The sequence below is a fragment of the Colletotrichum aenigma genome (assembly GCF_013390185.1).
Source record: "Colletotrichum aenigma strain Cg56 chromosome Unknown KSG_Cg56_contig03, whole genome shotgun sequence".
NCBI classification, from domain to species: domain Eukaryota; kingdom Fungi; phylum Ascomycota; class Sordariomycetes; order Glomerellales; family Glomerellaceae; genus Colletotrichum; species Colletotrichum aenigma.
This window is the reverse complement of record NW_023500909.1, coordinates 4,297,942-4,314,878: the sequence shown is the minus strand read 5'-3', so window position 1 is coordinate 4,314,878 and position 16,937 is coordinate 4,297,942. Positions and strand designations below refer to the sequence as shown.

Sequence of the window (16,937 nt, the reverse complement as noted above, 5' to 3'; positions counted from 1 at the left end):
AACCACAGTCACGGGATGGTTGTAAGATCACGCAAAGAATAGAGATCACGCAAGTAATAGAAGGTAGAGAGGGCCGGGGGCGTCATCGTTATTCAAAATGCGGAACAGAGAATAAATCAAATCATCATTATCAACAGCACTCGAGCCTCCACAGACAGATCATACCGTTACTCCTCCCAAAGGCCTGGGTTCGTTCCCATTACATACAACGTAATCGCCCGAATGCACAAACACGCGAGTGATTTTCATTTCCGCATCCACGGCCCCATTTGCACTCGCTCCTGGTATCCAACCAAAGACCCCCTTCGCCCATCATACAAAAAAGTGTGTGAAGAACCGCTTTAATGACAAGAAATTTAGGGCATCTGTGGTATTCCATTTCGTCGTCATCATCATGATATGCCGAACCCCAGCAGCGGCTGTCGAGAGACAACAGCGGCCGGGACATTCGCTCTCACTCGCCAGCCTACTTAAGGTCGGCGGGTGTGAGCGCCTGGACCATACTGGTTCCCTCGCTGAAGCGGGTGCGGAAGATGCGGTTCGCGTTCTGGAACATGCCGTCCTTGAGGGAAACGACGATGAACTGCGAGCCCTTGAAGCGGGTCTTGATCAGCCGGCCAATGTTTTGTGTGTGCGACAGATCGAGAGCGGCGTCGACCTCGTCGAGAATGTACATTGGCGCGGGCTTGAACTGCAGCAAGGCCATAATGAGGGACAGAGCGATGAGTGATCTGCAAGTTGTTAGCATGAGTGTCCAAGCAAGAAAGAAAACAAAGCTTCGTACCTCTGTCCACCAGAAAGCTCAGTCAAGCTCTGCTTCCACACCTTTCCGAGCGAGACCTTGACTTCGAGACCATCGCTGATGGTCTTACCCTCGGGAGGATCCAGCTTGGCGAAACTGCCTGGCAGAAGCTCGTTGAAGATCTGACCAAAGTCGCCGTTGACCTTCTGCCATGTCTCTTCAAGGGCCTTCTTCTTGTAGTCGTCGAGGCTGATGATGGTCTCCTCAATCTTCTTCTTGTCGCGGATGACCGTCTTCATCATGTGCTTGAGGGAGACTTCCTTCTTCTCAACGCTTTCAATCATGTTCATGACCTTGGGGTTGATCTTCTTCTTCATGCCCTGGAAGCGGTCCGTCAGGTTGCGGAGCGTGGCCCTGCACTCCTTGATGTTCTGGCCCTTGAAGTCATACGGCGTTCCCGTGCGGCCAAAGTTGTCCTTCTCGTCGGCAATCCACTCGTGCTCCTTTTCCAAAGCCGCCACCCTTTGCACGGATGATTCCTGCTCCTTGTGGGACTTGTCAAGCTGGTGACCCAGCTTCTGCATCTCAAGGCTCTCCTCGGCGATTCGAGCGTTTTTGGACCGGGTTGCCTCCTCCAGAGCGTGCAATTCGTCGTCGAAACCGTGAAGCTTAGCGCGCTCGTCATCCAGCTCGGCCTGGACGCCGTCGAGCGTCTCTTGCAGGCTCGCCGTTTGCTTGACAAGATCCTCAATATCTTGCTGCTGAGCCTTGATGGCGAGTTCGACTTCCTGGAGCTGCTCTTGGGCGGCTGACAGATCGCCGGCAACTTGTTCAGAGTCAAGCTGAGCACCCTGCAGGTCCTTCTGGTGCGCCTTGACCGAAGCGGTGTTCTTCGTGAGGTTTGCTCGGAGTTTGTCGAGAGACTTTTGCAACTCGACGAGCTTCGCGTCTTTGTTGTTGTCAAAGTCTTTCATATCCTTTTCGGTTCGCTTGGCATCAGCAGTCGCTTCTGAGTGCTTCTTCTTGGCTTCCGCTGTGTCGGTCTTGAGCTGGGCAATCGTCTCCTTCATGTTCTCGACCTCCTGAATGATGGACGAGGACGAGTTGCCGCTGATTTGCTCCTCGGCAAGCTTGATCTCGTGGCTCTTGAGGTCAAGCTCCTGCTTAATCTTGCGGGCGTGGTCGAGCTTGGACTTTTCGCTGGCAATTGTAAGCTGGAGTTGGTGCAGAGAGCCTTCGGCTTCCTTGAGCTGACGAGTAATGTCGTTCAGCTTCTGCAGGGTGACAAGCACACCGCTAGAGTTGGGCGAGCTACCACCAGATAGCGTGCCGGAGGGATCGTAAGAATCTCCCTCAAGGGTGATACTCCTCATACGGACGTTGGGGTCAAAAGTGACCTTCTTGGCCGTGTCTGCATCCGCGCAGATGAGAGTGTTGCCAAAGACGTACTCCATGGCAGCAGACACCTCGTTGTCGTACCCGACGAGCGTAAGGGCCAAGTCGACCTTGCCTGGCGCGATTCTCTGGGCCGTGGCGATGGCCTGGGCAGAGGCTTTGAAAGTGTTGATCTTGTTCAGGGGAATGATGGTGACACGCTTGCGAAGCTTTCCTCCTTGAAGCAGCTGAGTACCAGTGACTTCAGTGTCGACCACGACGTTGTAGAGACGTCCACCTGCACAGATCTCAAGAGCTGTGCCGGCTTGGATATTCTGCTTGTCGAGAGTGAAGAGCTGAGCAACCAGACCCTTCACCTTGGACCGGTCAAAGTTGGGAACCGGGTCGGCATAGTTGAAGTCAATATTGGCAACTTTGCGCCTCAGGCCGTCAGCCTCCTGTCGAAGACCGCGGATCTGCTGTTGAAGGGAAGATTGCTGCTTGTAGAGCTCTTCTTCTTGGCCGGGTTGGAAACCCAGCTTGCCAAGCTCCTTCTCCAATTTTTGGGCTTGTGCCCTCAGACCTTCGAGGTCCTTGAGGAGGTCGGCGTTCTGCTCCTTTGCCTTCTTTGCGCGCGGCTCCTCCTCCTTGATGCGTTTCTCCAAGTGCGCAATCTTCATCTTCGCTTGCTCTTGCTCGGTGAGGGCAGCAGTAACGCGATTCCTGGCGTCTTGAAGCTGGCCTTGGTAACCGCTCTCCTGTCCATCCTTGGATGCAACACCGGTCTGCAGTGTCTGCAGCAGCTCCTCCTTGGATTCGACTTCTTGGCTCTGCTTCTCAAGGTCATCTTTGGCAGCGTCGTACTTCGCCTTGGTCGCCTCATATGCCTCGGTCTTGCTTTGCAAGGTCGCTTCCAGCTCAGCCACTGTCTTTTCCACGGCGGTCTTCTTTTCTTTCTCTTCAGCCATGCTGGACTTCTTCAGGTCCATGACTGTCGCCAGTCTCACAATCTCGTTGGAATGCTTCTTGACGGCGTCCTCCAGACCTTGTGCCTTTCCTCCCTTCTTGATCTCCTTGTCACGCTGCGCGCGCACTCTCTTCACATCCTCCTCAAGATGGGAAATTTCGCTCTTCAACCGTGTCGCAGACTCCTCGAGGGCCTTTTGTCGTTGCTTCTTACCGTCGAGATCTGATGCGAAATGCTCCAACCTTTCTTGGTTTTGTACGTAGTCGTGCGCGACAACCACTCTTGTCAAACGCTCGAGGTCGTTTTGAGTTTGTTGGAAGTCGAGGAATGCGCGCTTCTCTGTCCGCAGCTTCTCGAGCTTGGGCTCGATTTCTTCTGTCAACAGACCTGTGATTTCTTGCAGCTTCATCTCTTTCTTGGCCATCGTCTTCAGTGCCTTGTCCCTCCTATCTTCGAACATCCTGGTTCCTGCGGCTTCCTCAATCATCGCCAGGATCTCTACAGCCTTCATGTTGAGGACTTTGGTTATCCGACCTTGCATAATGAGGAAGTTGGGGTTGTTGATGTTCAGCTGCACAGACTGGAAGAGGTTCTGCACTGTCTGCTGTTGCGCACGATGTCCGTTGATGAGGTATTTGGACGTGCCGCCGAGGACGATCTGTCTGGTGACGCTGATTGTCGCATACTCTTCGAAACCGATTGGTGACTTCTTCTTATCCCTATTATCGAAGACGATCGTAACGCTCGCTTTCGTGACACCGGCCTGACCGCGCTTGTAGATAAGGTCCTATGGCAAGTCGCATCAGCATGCAGTCAACCGGGAACGGTCATCCACCATCTCTTTCTTACCTGGAGATTTTGCGCTCGGACTGTGGTCATGTTCGTAATACCCAGAACGAAGCAGATGGCATCCAGAATGTTGGACTTGCCAGAGCCGTTGAGGCCAGTGATTGAGTTGAAACTCTCGTCCCTGTTCTGTGTAAGCCCTCGTCCCCTCTCGATCCATCGGATGGAAGCAATGTTTGTTTACCATCCTGAAATCACCGTCCGCACGGCGTACGACTTAAAGCCCTGGGAAATGTCAGCGCAAGAAAACAAACGCAAGTGGGATCGAGTCGCATACGTCTATAATAACTTCTATGACCCTCATGCTGCACTGATTAGTCGTTGTCGGTGTTGTTGCTGAGGAGGACTTTGTCGGTGTCGAGACTTTTTGTTTACTTTCGCTCGGTCGCGTTTCCACTTCACCCTCCCTGAGTCCCCCCTCGCATGGAACCCTCGCCCGCTTGTCCCGCCCGATAAGGCCCTTATCGGTTGCAGCAACCGCGAACTTGCCGCAAGCGCGACTTGTCATTGCCCCAGGCCAGAGAGCCCCACGAACTTCAGCCGCGCTAAGCCAAATGCGGACTCGACCAAAACATTCGGTTCGCAACGCAATTGATGAAGGCCCATCAACACCACCGCACACACATCTGTACAGCTTTGCTTCCCACTTTTGCTATCCTCTTTTTCCCCTACCAAGCTCCTTTACCAACCTCGATTCCCACTCGACCTCCATGACCAGCTAGCATTTCACCTTCTCTTCATAGCGACACTATTGCGCCTGTCGCGCCCTACCCCTCACAATGGCTACGATGCGAGGCACGCGTGTGCCCGTCGGCTCCGCGTCATGGGTCTCTGAAGAACGAACGACCGCCCTCAGCATCGTCCAGGCGGAAGCCGAGGAATTTTCTTTTGCCGCGAGAAACGAGTTGGACTGGCTTAACGAACACATGGCCGGGATCTTCAACGAGAACGAAGTGCACGTACATCCTTGTCACCAGCAGGCATCAGTTACTAACACTGTGATCAGGAACGTGGCCGAGATTTTTAAGACTCCAGGAAAGCTTCGCGGCAAGACGCCACGCACGGCGCGTAAAATCGACAATGGCGAGCCTCGAGTGGTGAGTCTTCTGTAGCCCAGGCGCGACAATTATGGCTAACAATGTGCAGCCACTATCAGACGTCTTCTCCGCAACTCCTCAAGGCGCGCCGACCGCCTTCACACAACAGCTTGCTCGGAACTCAACACCGAAGCTCAACGTGGCGAAATCAACATCATCACCCCTACTTAGCAGAACTGTCTCCCCGCATAAAGCGGCCGCATCCCCCAAACCCGCCGTCACAAAACAGCATGTCGCCCTTGCTGATTCTGGCTACTACGGCAGCCAGGACATGGACAACATTGACGACGATGAAGACGACATGGACGTCGATCTTATCGAAGACAATACCCAAATTGCCGATGTTCGATCCAGCCCTCCCAAGACCGCCGGAAAGAGCGGTCACGTCGCCTTCGAGACCGACGATGAGGAGAACGCGCCACCGAGTCCGACCGTAACGAGGACAATGCGCTCACCTGAAGTCACATTCCAGACTGCAAAGGAGGAGCAGACGACCCGAGTGATGAGGGACATCACAGTGGAAGCCCCAGAGGAAACTTCCGAGTCACCAGCTCCTGACAGTCCGGCCAAGGAAACCGAGGTCGCTACATCTCCCATCAGATCCCCCAAGCCTCGAGCTGCGAAGAGCGTCTCACCAGTCAAGACATCTCCAGTCAAGAGTTCACCTGTCAAGCGCTCCCCAGCAAAGGAAGCCTCTCCTGCGCCATCCCCCGAAGCAGCGCCATCGCCCTCTCCTGCTCCTACACCAGCTGCCGAGACTCAGGAGGACGTGGACGTCCACCTGGACGAAGACACCCGATCACCGTCCGTTGATTCGAGCCCGATTCGCCCTGTTAGGAAGAGCAGTCTCAACTTCGCTTCGCTACCTGCCAGAGAGCCTTTGAAGAACAAGAGCCTCGGACCTCGAGTGTCAAGGACAAGCCATCTGGATAACCACCGCACAAGTTATTATGGTCGACACACTGGTGGAAAGAGCCTGGGCAACAACATGGACGTTCCCAGTGCTTCAGAGGATGAAGAAGACGAAGATGCTGATGATATGGACATCGATCCTGTGACGGATGCGGCAAAGGAGGAAGACAGCTACGCGTCTACCCACAACAAGGCGTACACTCAGCGTTTGCAAGACCAAATCAACATGCTGGGTAAATCTCAGCCTAATGCCACCCGGCCTTCCAAATCAATCCCGAGCTCCGCAGTTGCCCAGCAGCTTGCTCAAGCAACTGCACAGGCAGCTCCAGAGACTAGACCAGCGTCACCAAAGAAGTCTTCAGCAGCACCACCAACACCTGGCGCGTTCCCAGAAGACGACGAGGAAGACGACGAGGAAGACGACGAGGAAGACGACGAGGAAGACGACGATGACTGGATTGCACCTCCTGTTCCTGCGAAGGACGCCCCAGCTTCCCCTCCCCGACCGCGTCTGCCTAAGAGTCACACCGCCGATGTCATGGAGGGCATTGATGGCGCTGACACTGTCAGCGGGTCGGAGTTTGCTTTCCCCAAGCAGAAAGAAACACTTGGCCGGCCTGGTTCTCCGAAACGGGCCCCTGTCGTGCCTGATCGTACCACTAGCTCGCATGGCCATGGCAAGTCTGCTTCAGTTTCCGTCTTGCCAGATCTTTCCAAGGACAAGATGACCGAAGACTTGGTTCCTTCCCAGAAGCACATTTCCGTCTCCAACCCTCTGTCTGTCGTGCCCGAGGATGGACGGCCTGAGTCTCCCAAGTCGCCGACCAGAAGCTTCCGAGACAGCCCGCTGAAGCAAGTCAAGAACAAGCTGTCTTCCATTCTGAAGACTTCGAAGGGTCTTCTTGCTAGCAGTGCGGCCATCAGCGCCGAGGGCAAGTCTTCCATGATGTCACCCTCCACGGTACGACTCGGGTTTCATTCCGAGTCGTCTACGGAATCTATCGTTCCTCAGTCCATCTCAGCGGAGCCGCTGTACCCCGACTTGTCAAAACATAGGACAGTTGACTCTCAGGCGACAGGAAGTACTGGAAGCCCCGAGCGCCCTGTGGCCCGGAGAACAAGGGCATCTGTCGAAAAGGAGAAGGAGGACAAGCGCAAGGAGAAGGAAGCACGGCTGTTCGCTGACCAGATGAGCAAGCTTGACAAAGCCAGGGCTGAAGAGCGAGAGAAGGCCCGGGTCTTCAGTGAGGAGCAAGAGAAGATTGCGGCGATGGAGAAGAAGATCGCCGCCCAGAAAGAAAAGGAGAAGGAGAAGGAGAGAGAGAAGGAGCGAGAGAAGGCCGTCCGGACGCCGGCACCTAAGGAAGCGCCAAAGCCTACGAGGACCAGCCCACGCAAGGCCAATAACCAAGCCGAAACCGATGCCTCTGCTCCTGCTTCACAGCCAGAGAAGCCGGATGTGGAGATGGCTGAGGCGCCAGCCCCTGTGCCGCCCCCTTCAGCCTCTCGATCCGCCGGCCCGGGCCAGGCAACGAGGAACAGAGAGCTCCGCCGCCCTACGAAGCCGACGAAGGAGACTGCCAGCAGGGCGAAGCAGCAACCGACAGTCATTCGTGTTAACACTACTTCTCAGCACTCTCAGTATCACCCAAGCAATAGCCAGCTGTCTTCAAACTTGGAGGGAACCCTTGGTTCATCTACCAAGCCCAAGTCACAACCCAGCTCGCATAGCAAGCAGGCGTCGGTGAACAGCTTCAAGAGTTCCGCTGGGTCAACCGGGCGACCAAAGGCCCTTGAGCTTGCTGCCAAGCGCAAGGAGCAAGAAGAACGAGATCTCCAGAAGAGAAAGGATGCCAAGCTCGAGCTCGAACGCAAGCGCGCTGCCATGCAAGAAGAGGAGCGCAAGCAGGAGATGCAACGGCGACAGGATGCCGAGAGGCAGAGAGAACAGACCGAGGCAAAGAAGAGGCAGGCTGCCATTGAGCGTGCCAAGCAGACACGAGCTCCGCCTCCTGCCGTCCGAGCTCAGCCCAACGGTCCTGTTGATTATTCCGCAAGCCAGCGGAGCGATGGACCTCCTACGCGTCCGCCCTCGCGTCTGCAATCGACTATTCCTCGATCTCAGGAGGATCGACCGGTCAACACGATTCTTTCCAACGCGTCCAAGGCCGGGTCCAAGCGACCACTCCCGCAAGACGAGGACAGCCGCAAGCCTGCCCGCAATGGGCCTTCGTACCAGGCCAAGGAAGCCAAGCGGAGGCGTACTAGTGACGATTTCGCTGATGGGCTTGACATGGACATCCAGCCCCCGAACATCAAGGGACCTCCCGTTCGGCCCCCGTCAGTTGGCTTCAAGAAGGTTTGTCCTTCTCATCATCCGACACAGATTCTAGCGTCAGCTGACAGACACAACCAGGAGATGCCCAAGCCAATGTACTCTACTGGATACAGCAACGGCCCACAGAGCGCATCGAGAGATTTGTTCAAGGGCGTGGTCACGGCCCAGCACAACAGCACGGTCAAGGCAACCAAGCAACTGGATATCAACCAGTTCGCCAAGGGAGAGATTCCGTTCAATCCCAACCCCAACCCTGCTGGCCCGGCGCACAAGACCCCGGCTCGGCCTATGGCTGCCGCAAGCACCAAGACAGCAACGATTAAGAAGTCTGCTACGCGGTCGTCGCCCCGATTCCAAGACGGCGAAAAGATTGAGCTACCTGAAATCGACACGGATCCTGAGGATGAAGATGAGAACGATGACTTCGTGGCGCCTTGGGCTGATTCACCCGATCTGCGCCGAGCTCTCATGCGACAAGAGACTTTGGATCCTCAAGGCATCTTTGGCCCTCCTCGAGCCTTGAACATGGAAGAAGTATTTAATAACAGCAAGGAGAGGTGGCACAAGTTCCGCGCCCGCACATCTAGTGCAAACTGGAGCGGATCAGACCGCTTGACGGAGGATGAGATCAGGAAAGATATTGCAGCTCGCAATAGGCTGCGCAAAGACGGCGGCTGGTCCTATGAGATGAGCAAGGATTTAAGCTAAGCGCCATGTGTGGTTTTAAGGCGTTGTTATCGTGTATCAGGGATACAGCTGTGTTGGAGACACATGCGAACGCGCTCATGAGGACATTAATCTGCGGGCAGGATCGGATGGGTGCCAGGGGAGGCCACAGGGCTATAGCATTGCGTGTGCGTATCATTCATTGCCGTAAAGGCAATACTGTGTTAAAGGACTTTATTTTTGATTGTGGGCGTTTGGAAGGCAGCATAAAGCATTGGTTTTCGAAGGCAATATTTTTCGCAGAATGAAAAGACACTTGCGTTTCTGAGCGAGACTGGTTTTACTTGCTTGCACAACATATACCACAGCATTATCATATGGAAGCTGACGCCATTTGCCGAGCCAATGATGACGCTCGGGATGCATAGAGGGCTGTTCTATGACCGGGATGTCCGCTCCGTTGGCGGAGCAACCACGGCGCGTAGACAAGCGTTGTAGTCTGTGAGGTCGGCGGGGGCGGGGCAGAACCGACGTCGTCCCAAGTTTCATGGTCATCTGTTTTGGCGAACCTTGACTGGCGACTCCTTATGTTGGTTTTGCTAAGCTGGCATTGAAAACTGCCATTGCTGACATGGTCGAGGCCCATCCGCCTCGCGGTTTCGCCATGGCTATTCTTTTGTTGTACCCTACCTTCTCTTGAACGTTTTAATGCGATATCGTCCTTGCCTTCTCGGACAGCGTTTCTGACCGTCCATCATCTGCTATCACTTTACTGACAGACAGTCCTGTTTTCCCGACTCAACTCTGGCTGTTTACTCTTGAAGCCTGACTCCAGAAGAATAAACGGCCGCGCAACCTGGGCTATGCCTCTGTATCCTTGTCTCTGGCTGTCGAAAAGGAAGAGGCACGGACAAAAGCTCCGTTGCGAACTACGAAGCGACCCTCTTCGTCCTCATCCTGTAGTTCTTTGCTGAGTTCAAGGACTTGGTCGTCTGTTTCCAGTTTGGACCTGGATAGAAAGCTCGATATCTCGGCGCTGTCGGACATCTGAGCAATCGTGTGCCAGGCGTCGTTGGGTATGCTGAAATCTGTCGTCCTGAAGAGGATGCAAACACTGGTGGAGATAACAGCGAATACAGTGATAATTGCCATGACGATCCAGTACCCTCGACGACTGACTGACACTGTTGCAACTTCGAAGATCGTGATGGTGATGTTCTCGTTTACAGTAGGTGGGAAAAGACTGATGAAACGATGGTAAATCATCCGCGCTTTCGTGAAGTACGCAGCCTGTAATGCACGTGCAAGAGATCCCGTGTCATTCATGACAGCATTCAACAAGTTGGCGTAGACTGAGTGAGCTTGTGTCATGTTCTCATGGGGCCCGCAATTCGGGCAGGACGAAAGCGGCTCGTCGAGCGAATGGTCGCGGAGCCAATTACCAGCCAATTCATCCACTTCGCCAAATTCTGCTGAATTCACTCTGTTACGAGCATTAATCAGAGAAGCTTTGAGACTAGCGGGGCTGATGTGCATAATTTGACGGTCCTCAGGCGTCGTTCAGTTCGAAGCGACTCCAAGTTGTACGCGAACATCATGAGTTGCATCCAAATTCCAGCCAGTGTTTCGAAAGAACTCAGCTCCTTCGAACTTACTCGTCAACCCCTTTACAGATGTTCCTTCTCATATTGCTATAGCGATTCATGCGCCTTTGTTCTTCTTCTGAGAGGAGAAGGTCTCTGGGAGTACCACACAAATTCGAGGCTTCTTCCATCACCAACTGGAACAACCTCGTGACATTGAACGTCTGCTTCAGCCACATATTTTCCTTGCTAGATAGAACAGACTGGATTGTGTTGTTGCCAGTGCCATTCACAGCTCGTACCGACGCAGTGGGGGGTCACTAGAATCCTCAAGAATGTGATCAATCTTCGTCCAGTTGGCGCCGATATCCAGCGGACAAACCTGCCAAACCTGTTCTGGGTTGACAAATGGCGGAAGCAAACAGGCAAAGTTATCTGTGCCAGCCGATGAAGGCTCTGCACCAAGAAACTTCTCCAGCGTAAGCCCGTCTACTCGGGCAGTGCCACATAAGCTGATACTCGGCGGGTTCTTTCTCAAGTGACAAAAGCTGAGGTTCGTCACTTCTGGGCGTACGCAAGTCACTCCCGATTCCACAACTCTTGCCGTGCCGCGAAGTTCTTGCGATTTTCCCCTTGCTTGTGCCGAAGATAGAGGAAGAAATGCTCGAATGGTCGAGGCTGTGTCATCGATCCCTCCGTCTCTTACAGGGACTCCAGCGTACTCAGCAAATGTCTCTGATAGGTAAGGTGGCTCTTGCCAGTCGTTCTTGGACCGTTCAGATTGGCCAAAACGAAACGAGTAAGTCTTGTTAACGACCTTTAGGCTGCGATATGCATCAGAAGGGTGCCGCGGAAGCAGTAGATTTCTAGGTCAGAAGCCCGATTCGTGAGGTTCGGGCTGCGTACGCCCTGTGTTCACTAGATTGACCTGTTGAAAAGACTTGGCTCCGGGAAGTCATCTGTGTCGCTAGACCATAACATACCATGCAGTACTCCCGATTCCAACTTGTATGAAGTGACAAACACTGAGCAGAACCAGTACTTGAGACTAGACCAATAGAAACAGCATTTCCGGGCTCATGTTAGAGTGGACAGTGTCTTGACATGAGTGCCGTTCATATCTTCCGTAGACAGCTTCATCTCAGCTTGTGGGCAAGATCCGAGTGTGTGCTGATCCGTTGCTGATGATGTTCAGATTTGCCTAACTTTTGTTGCATGGGGAGGCAACGGAATCGGCCATCTATCTTGCAGGTCTCTGATGTAGTTGGGTGGCTGGCAGGTGAAGTGGCTTGACTGGTCGAGTCCCGTCGTTACCTAGCTTGAGGCGCGGCTCATCACGCCTCCCGAGATCAGCCCGCTAGAACGGTGGCTTAGCGCACCGGTAGAGTCGCAATTCTTAGGTTCGATTTAGGCCATCGAGGTGGTAGGTATCCACATTCGGAGGTTCAGGTTGAAGCAAGGCGACCCTATCGACCATTACGAGGGCACGAGGGGCAGCTGGAATGAGCGAGCTGAGGCGTCCTTCCAGGGCTGGTGCGGATGGAGGGGCAGCCAAAGGAACAACGGCTGGGGTTTGCCGGGGAGTCCCTGAAGGGACTGCTAAATAAAAATTTGGACCCCTGCCCCATTGACCCTCTGCTGCCCGCGCAACCGAACGGACAGGAAGGACGGACGGGCCATCAACAAGACCTGACTCTCTGTGGAAGGAAAAAGGTAAAGCAGGCCAGGTCGCAGTCAATATCTGCTTCTTCGCTTTCGCAAATCCTACCTAACCCAGCTGATGAGGCTCTCAACTCTACTTTTTTGACGACTCGTGAACCTCTTTTCTTCTTGGACGACGTCGACACAGCGTCGTATCACGCCTTCCCCGCCATCAGCCGTCTCGTCTGCTCGCCCGTTGCCAGACTAGACAGTCCCCCTCGGCTTTGCATCTACGGCTGCTTTTTGACGTCATCCGGTGAGTTGCCCTCCCACGACAGGTCGCATGCGCGGCCACCCAATCACTTCTGCATCTACCCGGAGAAACCGACGACGAAAGACGGTGAGCAGCCAACCACTGCCGGCGGCTTAGTCTACTGCCGTCCTTGCCTCCGACTGGCTGCTGCCCGCTTGGTTTACCATCGGGTGCCCTTGTCTGCATCGTCGGACCGCTACCTTTTGCTCCCCCGCGGTGCCTGGCTCTGTCATCTAGCATCGACGCCAATCCTTGTTGCTGTCTGCAGTTCTGCGAGACATAATAGACTCCTAGACTCGCGGTGTCTATTGCCCCTCCTTCCCGTTTGTGGCGTCCATTTGGAGACTGCTCGCCCGCTTATTGCACGGCTGCTTGCTAGTCTGACACGTCTGATTCGCTTCGTACGACACCTCTCACTCGCGGATACCACCACTGTTCTGTCGCAAGCTGCTCGTCTTGTGACATAACTGCTGACACACTTGCTACCATAGATCTCTACTCGTCTGCACCTTCCCTCATCTTCCACGACCAGCGATCGCACTTGACAACCATTCAACGAGGTTGCCCCTTTGCCAGTTGCACCGCCTCACCTCGTCCACGCAAACTTGCAGTTGCGCTACTCCGCACTACGAGGCGAAGCCACCTGCAAGCGGCAACGTCACGCCTGCGACTTCGCCTTCCCCAACGCACACTCTGCCAATAGCTTGCCAGCCACGAGCACTCGATCGAACGAGCTGGATCCAACTTTGGGCGACTAGGAAATTTCAACAAAACTCGCTCCTCAGCACGACGTTCACATCGTTTCCATACACGACGACCGACCTTGGGATGCATCTTGCGCAAAATCAGGCAGCCTTCACACCTTGCTAGCAGTTGACAACCTCTATCCACCGCCAGGATGGGGGGAGTTGACATGAGCCGCGACTACTACGCGGACCTGGAGCTTCCAGCGAACTCCGACGTGAACGAGATCAAGAAACAGTTCCGGAAACTTGGTACGGCGACGTCTTCCCCGTCCATGCCTCCTCGTCCGGCATACTGACTTCTGCTAGCTCTCAAGTATCACCCCGATCGAAACCCGGGTAGAGAAGCCGAAGTCAACTCCAAGTTTCAGATGATTCAATCGGCCCACGAGGTCCTGACCGATCCCGACTCGAGAGCCAAGTACGATGCTGGAAGAACTCGATCGAGATACCCAACTGCTTCTGGAGTGAGGGGCAATCCATGGCAGAACGCCGGCTCCAACTTCCCGCCTCCGCCTCGTCGCAATGCCACCTCAACGGCTCGTAATCCGCCGTCGTCGGGAGCGAATAGGTACCGCAACTTTGCCTCGGGTGCGGCTCCCACGGCCAAGGCCCAGCAGCAGAGTGACCCAGAGGCGAAACGGAATGCCTGGCATGCCTTCGAGAACATGAGGGGCAAAGCGAGCCAGTCTCAACCAAAGCCCAAGAACGAACCCCCGGAGCCCCCTAAGCGACCTGTGCCACGAACACCCTCCCAAAAGCAGCGAGCAGAGGCCGCCTTTGGAGCACGCAAGGGAGGTTATGTGCCTCACTCGCCTGTTCCTGGTGACGAGCCTCCGGTCAACGCCTCCAATTACTCCACGACCAACCGTCACTCCAACATCTTCGCCGACAATGCCCGCAGACAAGGTGTCCCAGACCCTCTTGCCCAATTCCGTGAGGGCTACGCAGACAGTCGGCAGAGCACACCTTACTCCTCGCACGGAGGAGAGAAGACAAACCCGTTCGATGGGGTGCCTATCGGACGAGCCAAGAGCACTCGTGAAACTCCTCGGCAGCCCGAGGAAGGGTTCGGGCCTAACCTATCACCTGGAAGTGCTCGTCAACGTGCACAGAGTGTTCCGCGCCAGGCCAGAACGGAGCCTTCAAGTCCTCGAACGTCCTCGACGCCACAAGACGACCGACCGAACACCGCGACCGCTACGGCAGCTAACTCACCCAAGGACCCCTTCAGATCCAGAGCTAGCGCGAGATATACGCCGCCGAATGCGAACCCTGGCTTTGCTCAAGATGGCGGTCACCCCAAGCCAGCAACGGCTACTGATGGTGAGTTGATGAGTGTTGGTTTCACGGAGCTCAGCTAATATAGTCCAGAACATGGAAACACCAAGTCTGCAGGAAAGCAACAGGCATCTTCAATGTACGGCACTTCTCATTATTCAACTTCTTCTTTCGCTTCATATGTCAAGCCGAATTTTACATACGGCAAGCAGCCTTCGCCCGTAATTTGGGAGGAGCCGACGAAACAGCATCAGAGCCAGAAAAGCGAAACGTCGTCCTCTGCGTCATCTTCTCCCAGTGGAGATAGCTTGAGAAGTCACTCCCTTACACCATTTGAGCGCAAGCAGGGCGAGCTTCTGAGTAGGCTGGTTAAGAGACAAGCTCCGGAACTAACCCCGCTTGGACGCGAGAAGCGCCAGATCATCACTTCAAAACAGAATCCCAGTCCAGTGCATCAAGCTGACAGAAGTGACTCTACTAGCTTCAACTTCTCCATCGACGATGATACCTTCACTCGTACCGAACCTGAGCAACCTTCAATCAGCCGGCGAAGCACAGACGATATTAACACCAGGTTTGTCAACAAAGATGGATCTGAGGCCTACCAATTCAGTGCCGGAAGCCCTGTTCATGACGCCAAGGGTCGTTCTCAGTCTGGAAGCCGCGTAGGTCGTCGATCACCGATTAAGCGTCCGACCTTGCGACACCAGAAGGACTTTGCCGGTCAGCCTACAGGATCGCCCTCGTCCGAAGGTAAATTTGATGCTCAGGACTGGACCCAGCAGATTGGCGCCCAAAACTTTGCTCCGTCCGTGTCTACCTCCCCGACACGCACCACCCGATCCAACTCCCGCAAGGCAAAGGTGAAGCCCACGGCTGGTAGCGCCGGCTTGGTGAACGATGAATATGACAGTGATGAGGATGGTGATTGGCGAGGCCGCAAGACTACTGCAGAGCCAGTTGGTGCGAAGAGCCCGAACGCCATGGATATTGATCCCCCACAGGCCGGAGGCGCACCGAATGCTGCTCAGTCAAACGGCGCGAGGAACATCCCAGTTGAGCCTTCTCGCCCGGAATGGAGGCCTGGTAACGTCAATGGAGTGACGGAAACCGCACCTAAGTCTACAGTGCGGAAGCCTGACTTCAACCCCAACGCCGCAGGCTCTGAGGACAGTGAAGAGTTTAGGGCCAGCTTTGCAGATCTCAAGAACGTGGCGCCGTTTGCGCAAACTGCTTCCGGACTTGGTTCCTTGGGTGACCTCAAGATGAACCTTCCCTTCGAAAGCCAGCCATCTAGCAGCATTCCTATCGAGAAAGAAAAGAAGCCGGCACTTGAATTTCCGGTGGTGCCCGTGGCACCGCGCCCTCCTCCTACCTTTGCGGTCGGTCTGAAGCCAACGGGCGGGGCTTGGCAAAAGTACATCCAAGACTTTCAAAGCTATGTTCTCAGATGGGAAATCTTCAACGCTCAGGTTATCGAGCATTTCAACGCCCGCAAGACAAACATTGCCGATCTTCGAGCCCGCAAGGGCTACGACTTCATAGCCTCTCGTGGCGACGAAGAGCTGATGGAGTACCTTGACTGGATGCAACAGGACAAGGAGGTGCGGAGAAAATGGGCTTTGGCATGCGAGGACCACGAAGCACGCATCCGAGAGTTCATGCTATATAAGAGCAAGATGAAATGAAGAATGACATGGAGAAGCCATGTCTTGAGAGGAGTGGACTGTATCCTTGTTCTCTGCCTAGGAGATGGGCTTTTTTCGACTTTGACGACAGCTTGGACTGATGGGAAACGACACGAAACGATACCCGGCATTTGGGAGGATATTATTCACGCTTCGACCTGTCTCTCACTTCTTGCGACTGAAAAGTCCGCATTGCACATACGTTCGGTCGCCGACGTGTGGCGACAATTCATTACGACATAGACGGGGGGTGTGTTGCCTGTGTACACTTCATATTTGCTTTACATCTCGCAGTCTCCTTTCTTCGCACTCGGTCCTGGGTCCCTCAATTTGATGGAGAACGGTTACGCTACCCTGGAAACTCAGATATGGCGATGATACGCCGAGCCTTGGTTGTTCTCTGCCTCGGCTAGCTTGGAATGGGTTGTGTAATACTTACTAGAAACTTGGTCGTCTTCGAAGGATGTTGGAGGCAGGATTGGTACTCGCGGGCAGCCAGATAGGAAGGAGACAAACATAGAAATTAATGCCATGGAATCAGCCCTACCTTTGCTTCTCATGTTATTTCCAGGCCGCGGCGATCTTGGCGCGTTCACCACTCCTGGATGGACGGACGTGTCTGGCAGCAGAGCTCTGCTTACTGGGCCCGCTGCTTCCACAGGTCAGAGCCACGCGATGATCTTGCTGTAATTCTTATCCCCTAGTGATAGCGTCGAAGCATGGAAATCCTTTCAAACCCCCGGTTT

The 16,937-nt window shown here is 54.5% G+C and overlaps 4 protein-coding genes across 4 annotated transcripts; 3 read left to right on the top strand and 1 right to left on the bottom strand.

Annotated features, from left to right (window-relative positions):
• Positions 1–466: 466 nt before the first annotated feature.
• On the bottom strand, positions 467–4,233 carry cut14 (Structural maintenance of chromosomes protein 2; the record flags this gene model as incomplete). The annotated part of the gene is made up of 5 exons (XM_037320378.1): positions 467–731; positions 785–3,870; positions 3,933–4,053; positions 4,114–4,154; positions 4,207–4,233. The coding sequence occupies 5 exons, from the start codon at positions 4,231–4,233 to the stop codon at positions 467–469; spliced, it is 3,540 nt and encodes a 1,179-aa protein (XP_037181062.1).
• Positions 4,234–4,708: 475 nt separating this feature from the next.
• Positions 4,709–8,984, top strand: pic1 (Inner centromere protein-related protein pic1; the record flags this gene model as incomplete). The annotated part of the gene is made up of 3 exons (XM_037320377.1): positions 4,709–5,026; positions 5,076–8,297; positions 8,355–8,984. 3 exons carry the CDS (start codon positions 4,709–4,711, stop codon positions 8,982–8,984), a joined length of 4,170 nt encoding a protein of 1,389 aa, XP_037181063.1.
• A 3,080-nt stretch (positions 8,985–12,064) lies between these two features.
• On the top strand, positions 12,065–13,182 carry CGCA056_v005121 (uncharacterized protein; the record flags this gene model as incomplete). The annotated part of the gene is made up of 2 exons (XM_037320376.1): positions 12,065–12,482; positions 12,971–13,182. 2 exons carry the CDS (start codon positions 12,065–12,067, stop codon positions 13,180–13,182), a joined length of 630 nt encoding a protein of 209 aa, XP_037181064.1.
• A 195-nt stretch (positions 13,183–13,377) lies between these two features.
• On the top strand, positions 13,378–16,191 carry rsp1 (DnaJ-related protein rsp1; the record flags this gene model as incomplete). Its single annotated transcript, XM_037320375.1, has 3 exons — positions 13,378–13,474; positions 13,532–14,548; positions 14,597–16,191. 3 exons carry the CDS (start codon positions 13,378–13,380, stop codon positions 16,189–16,191), a joined length of 2,709 nt encoding a protein of 902 aa, XP_037181065.1.
• Positions 16,192–16,937: the final 746 nt, after the last annotated feature.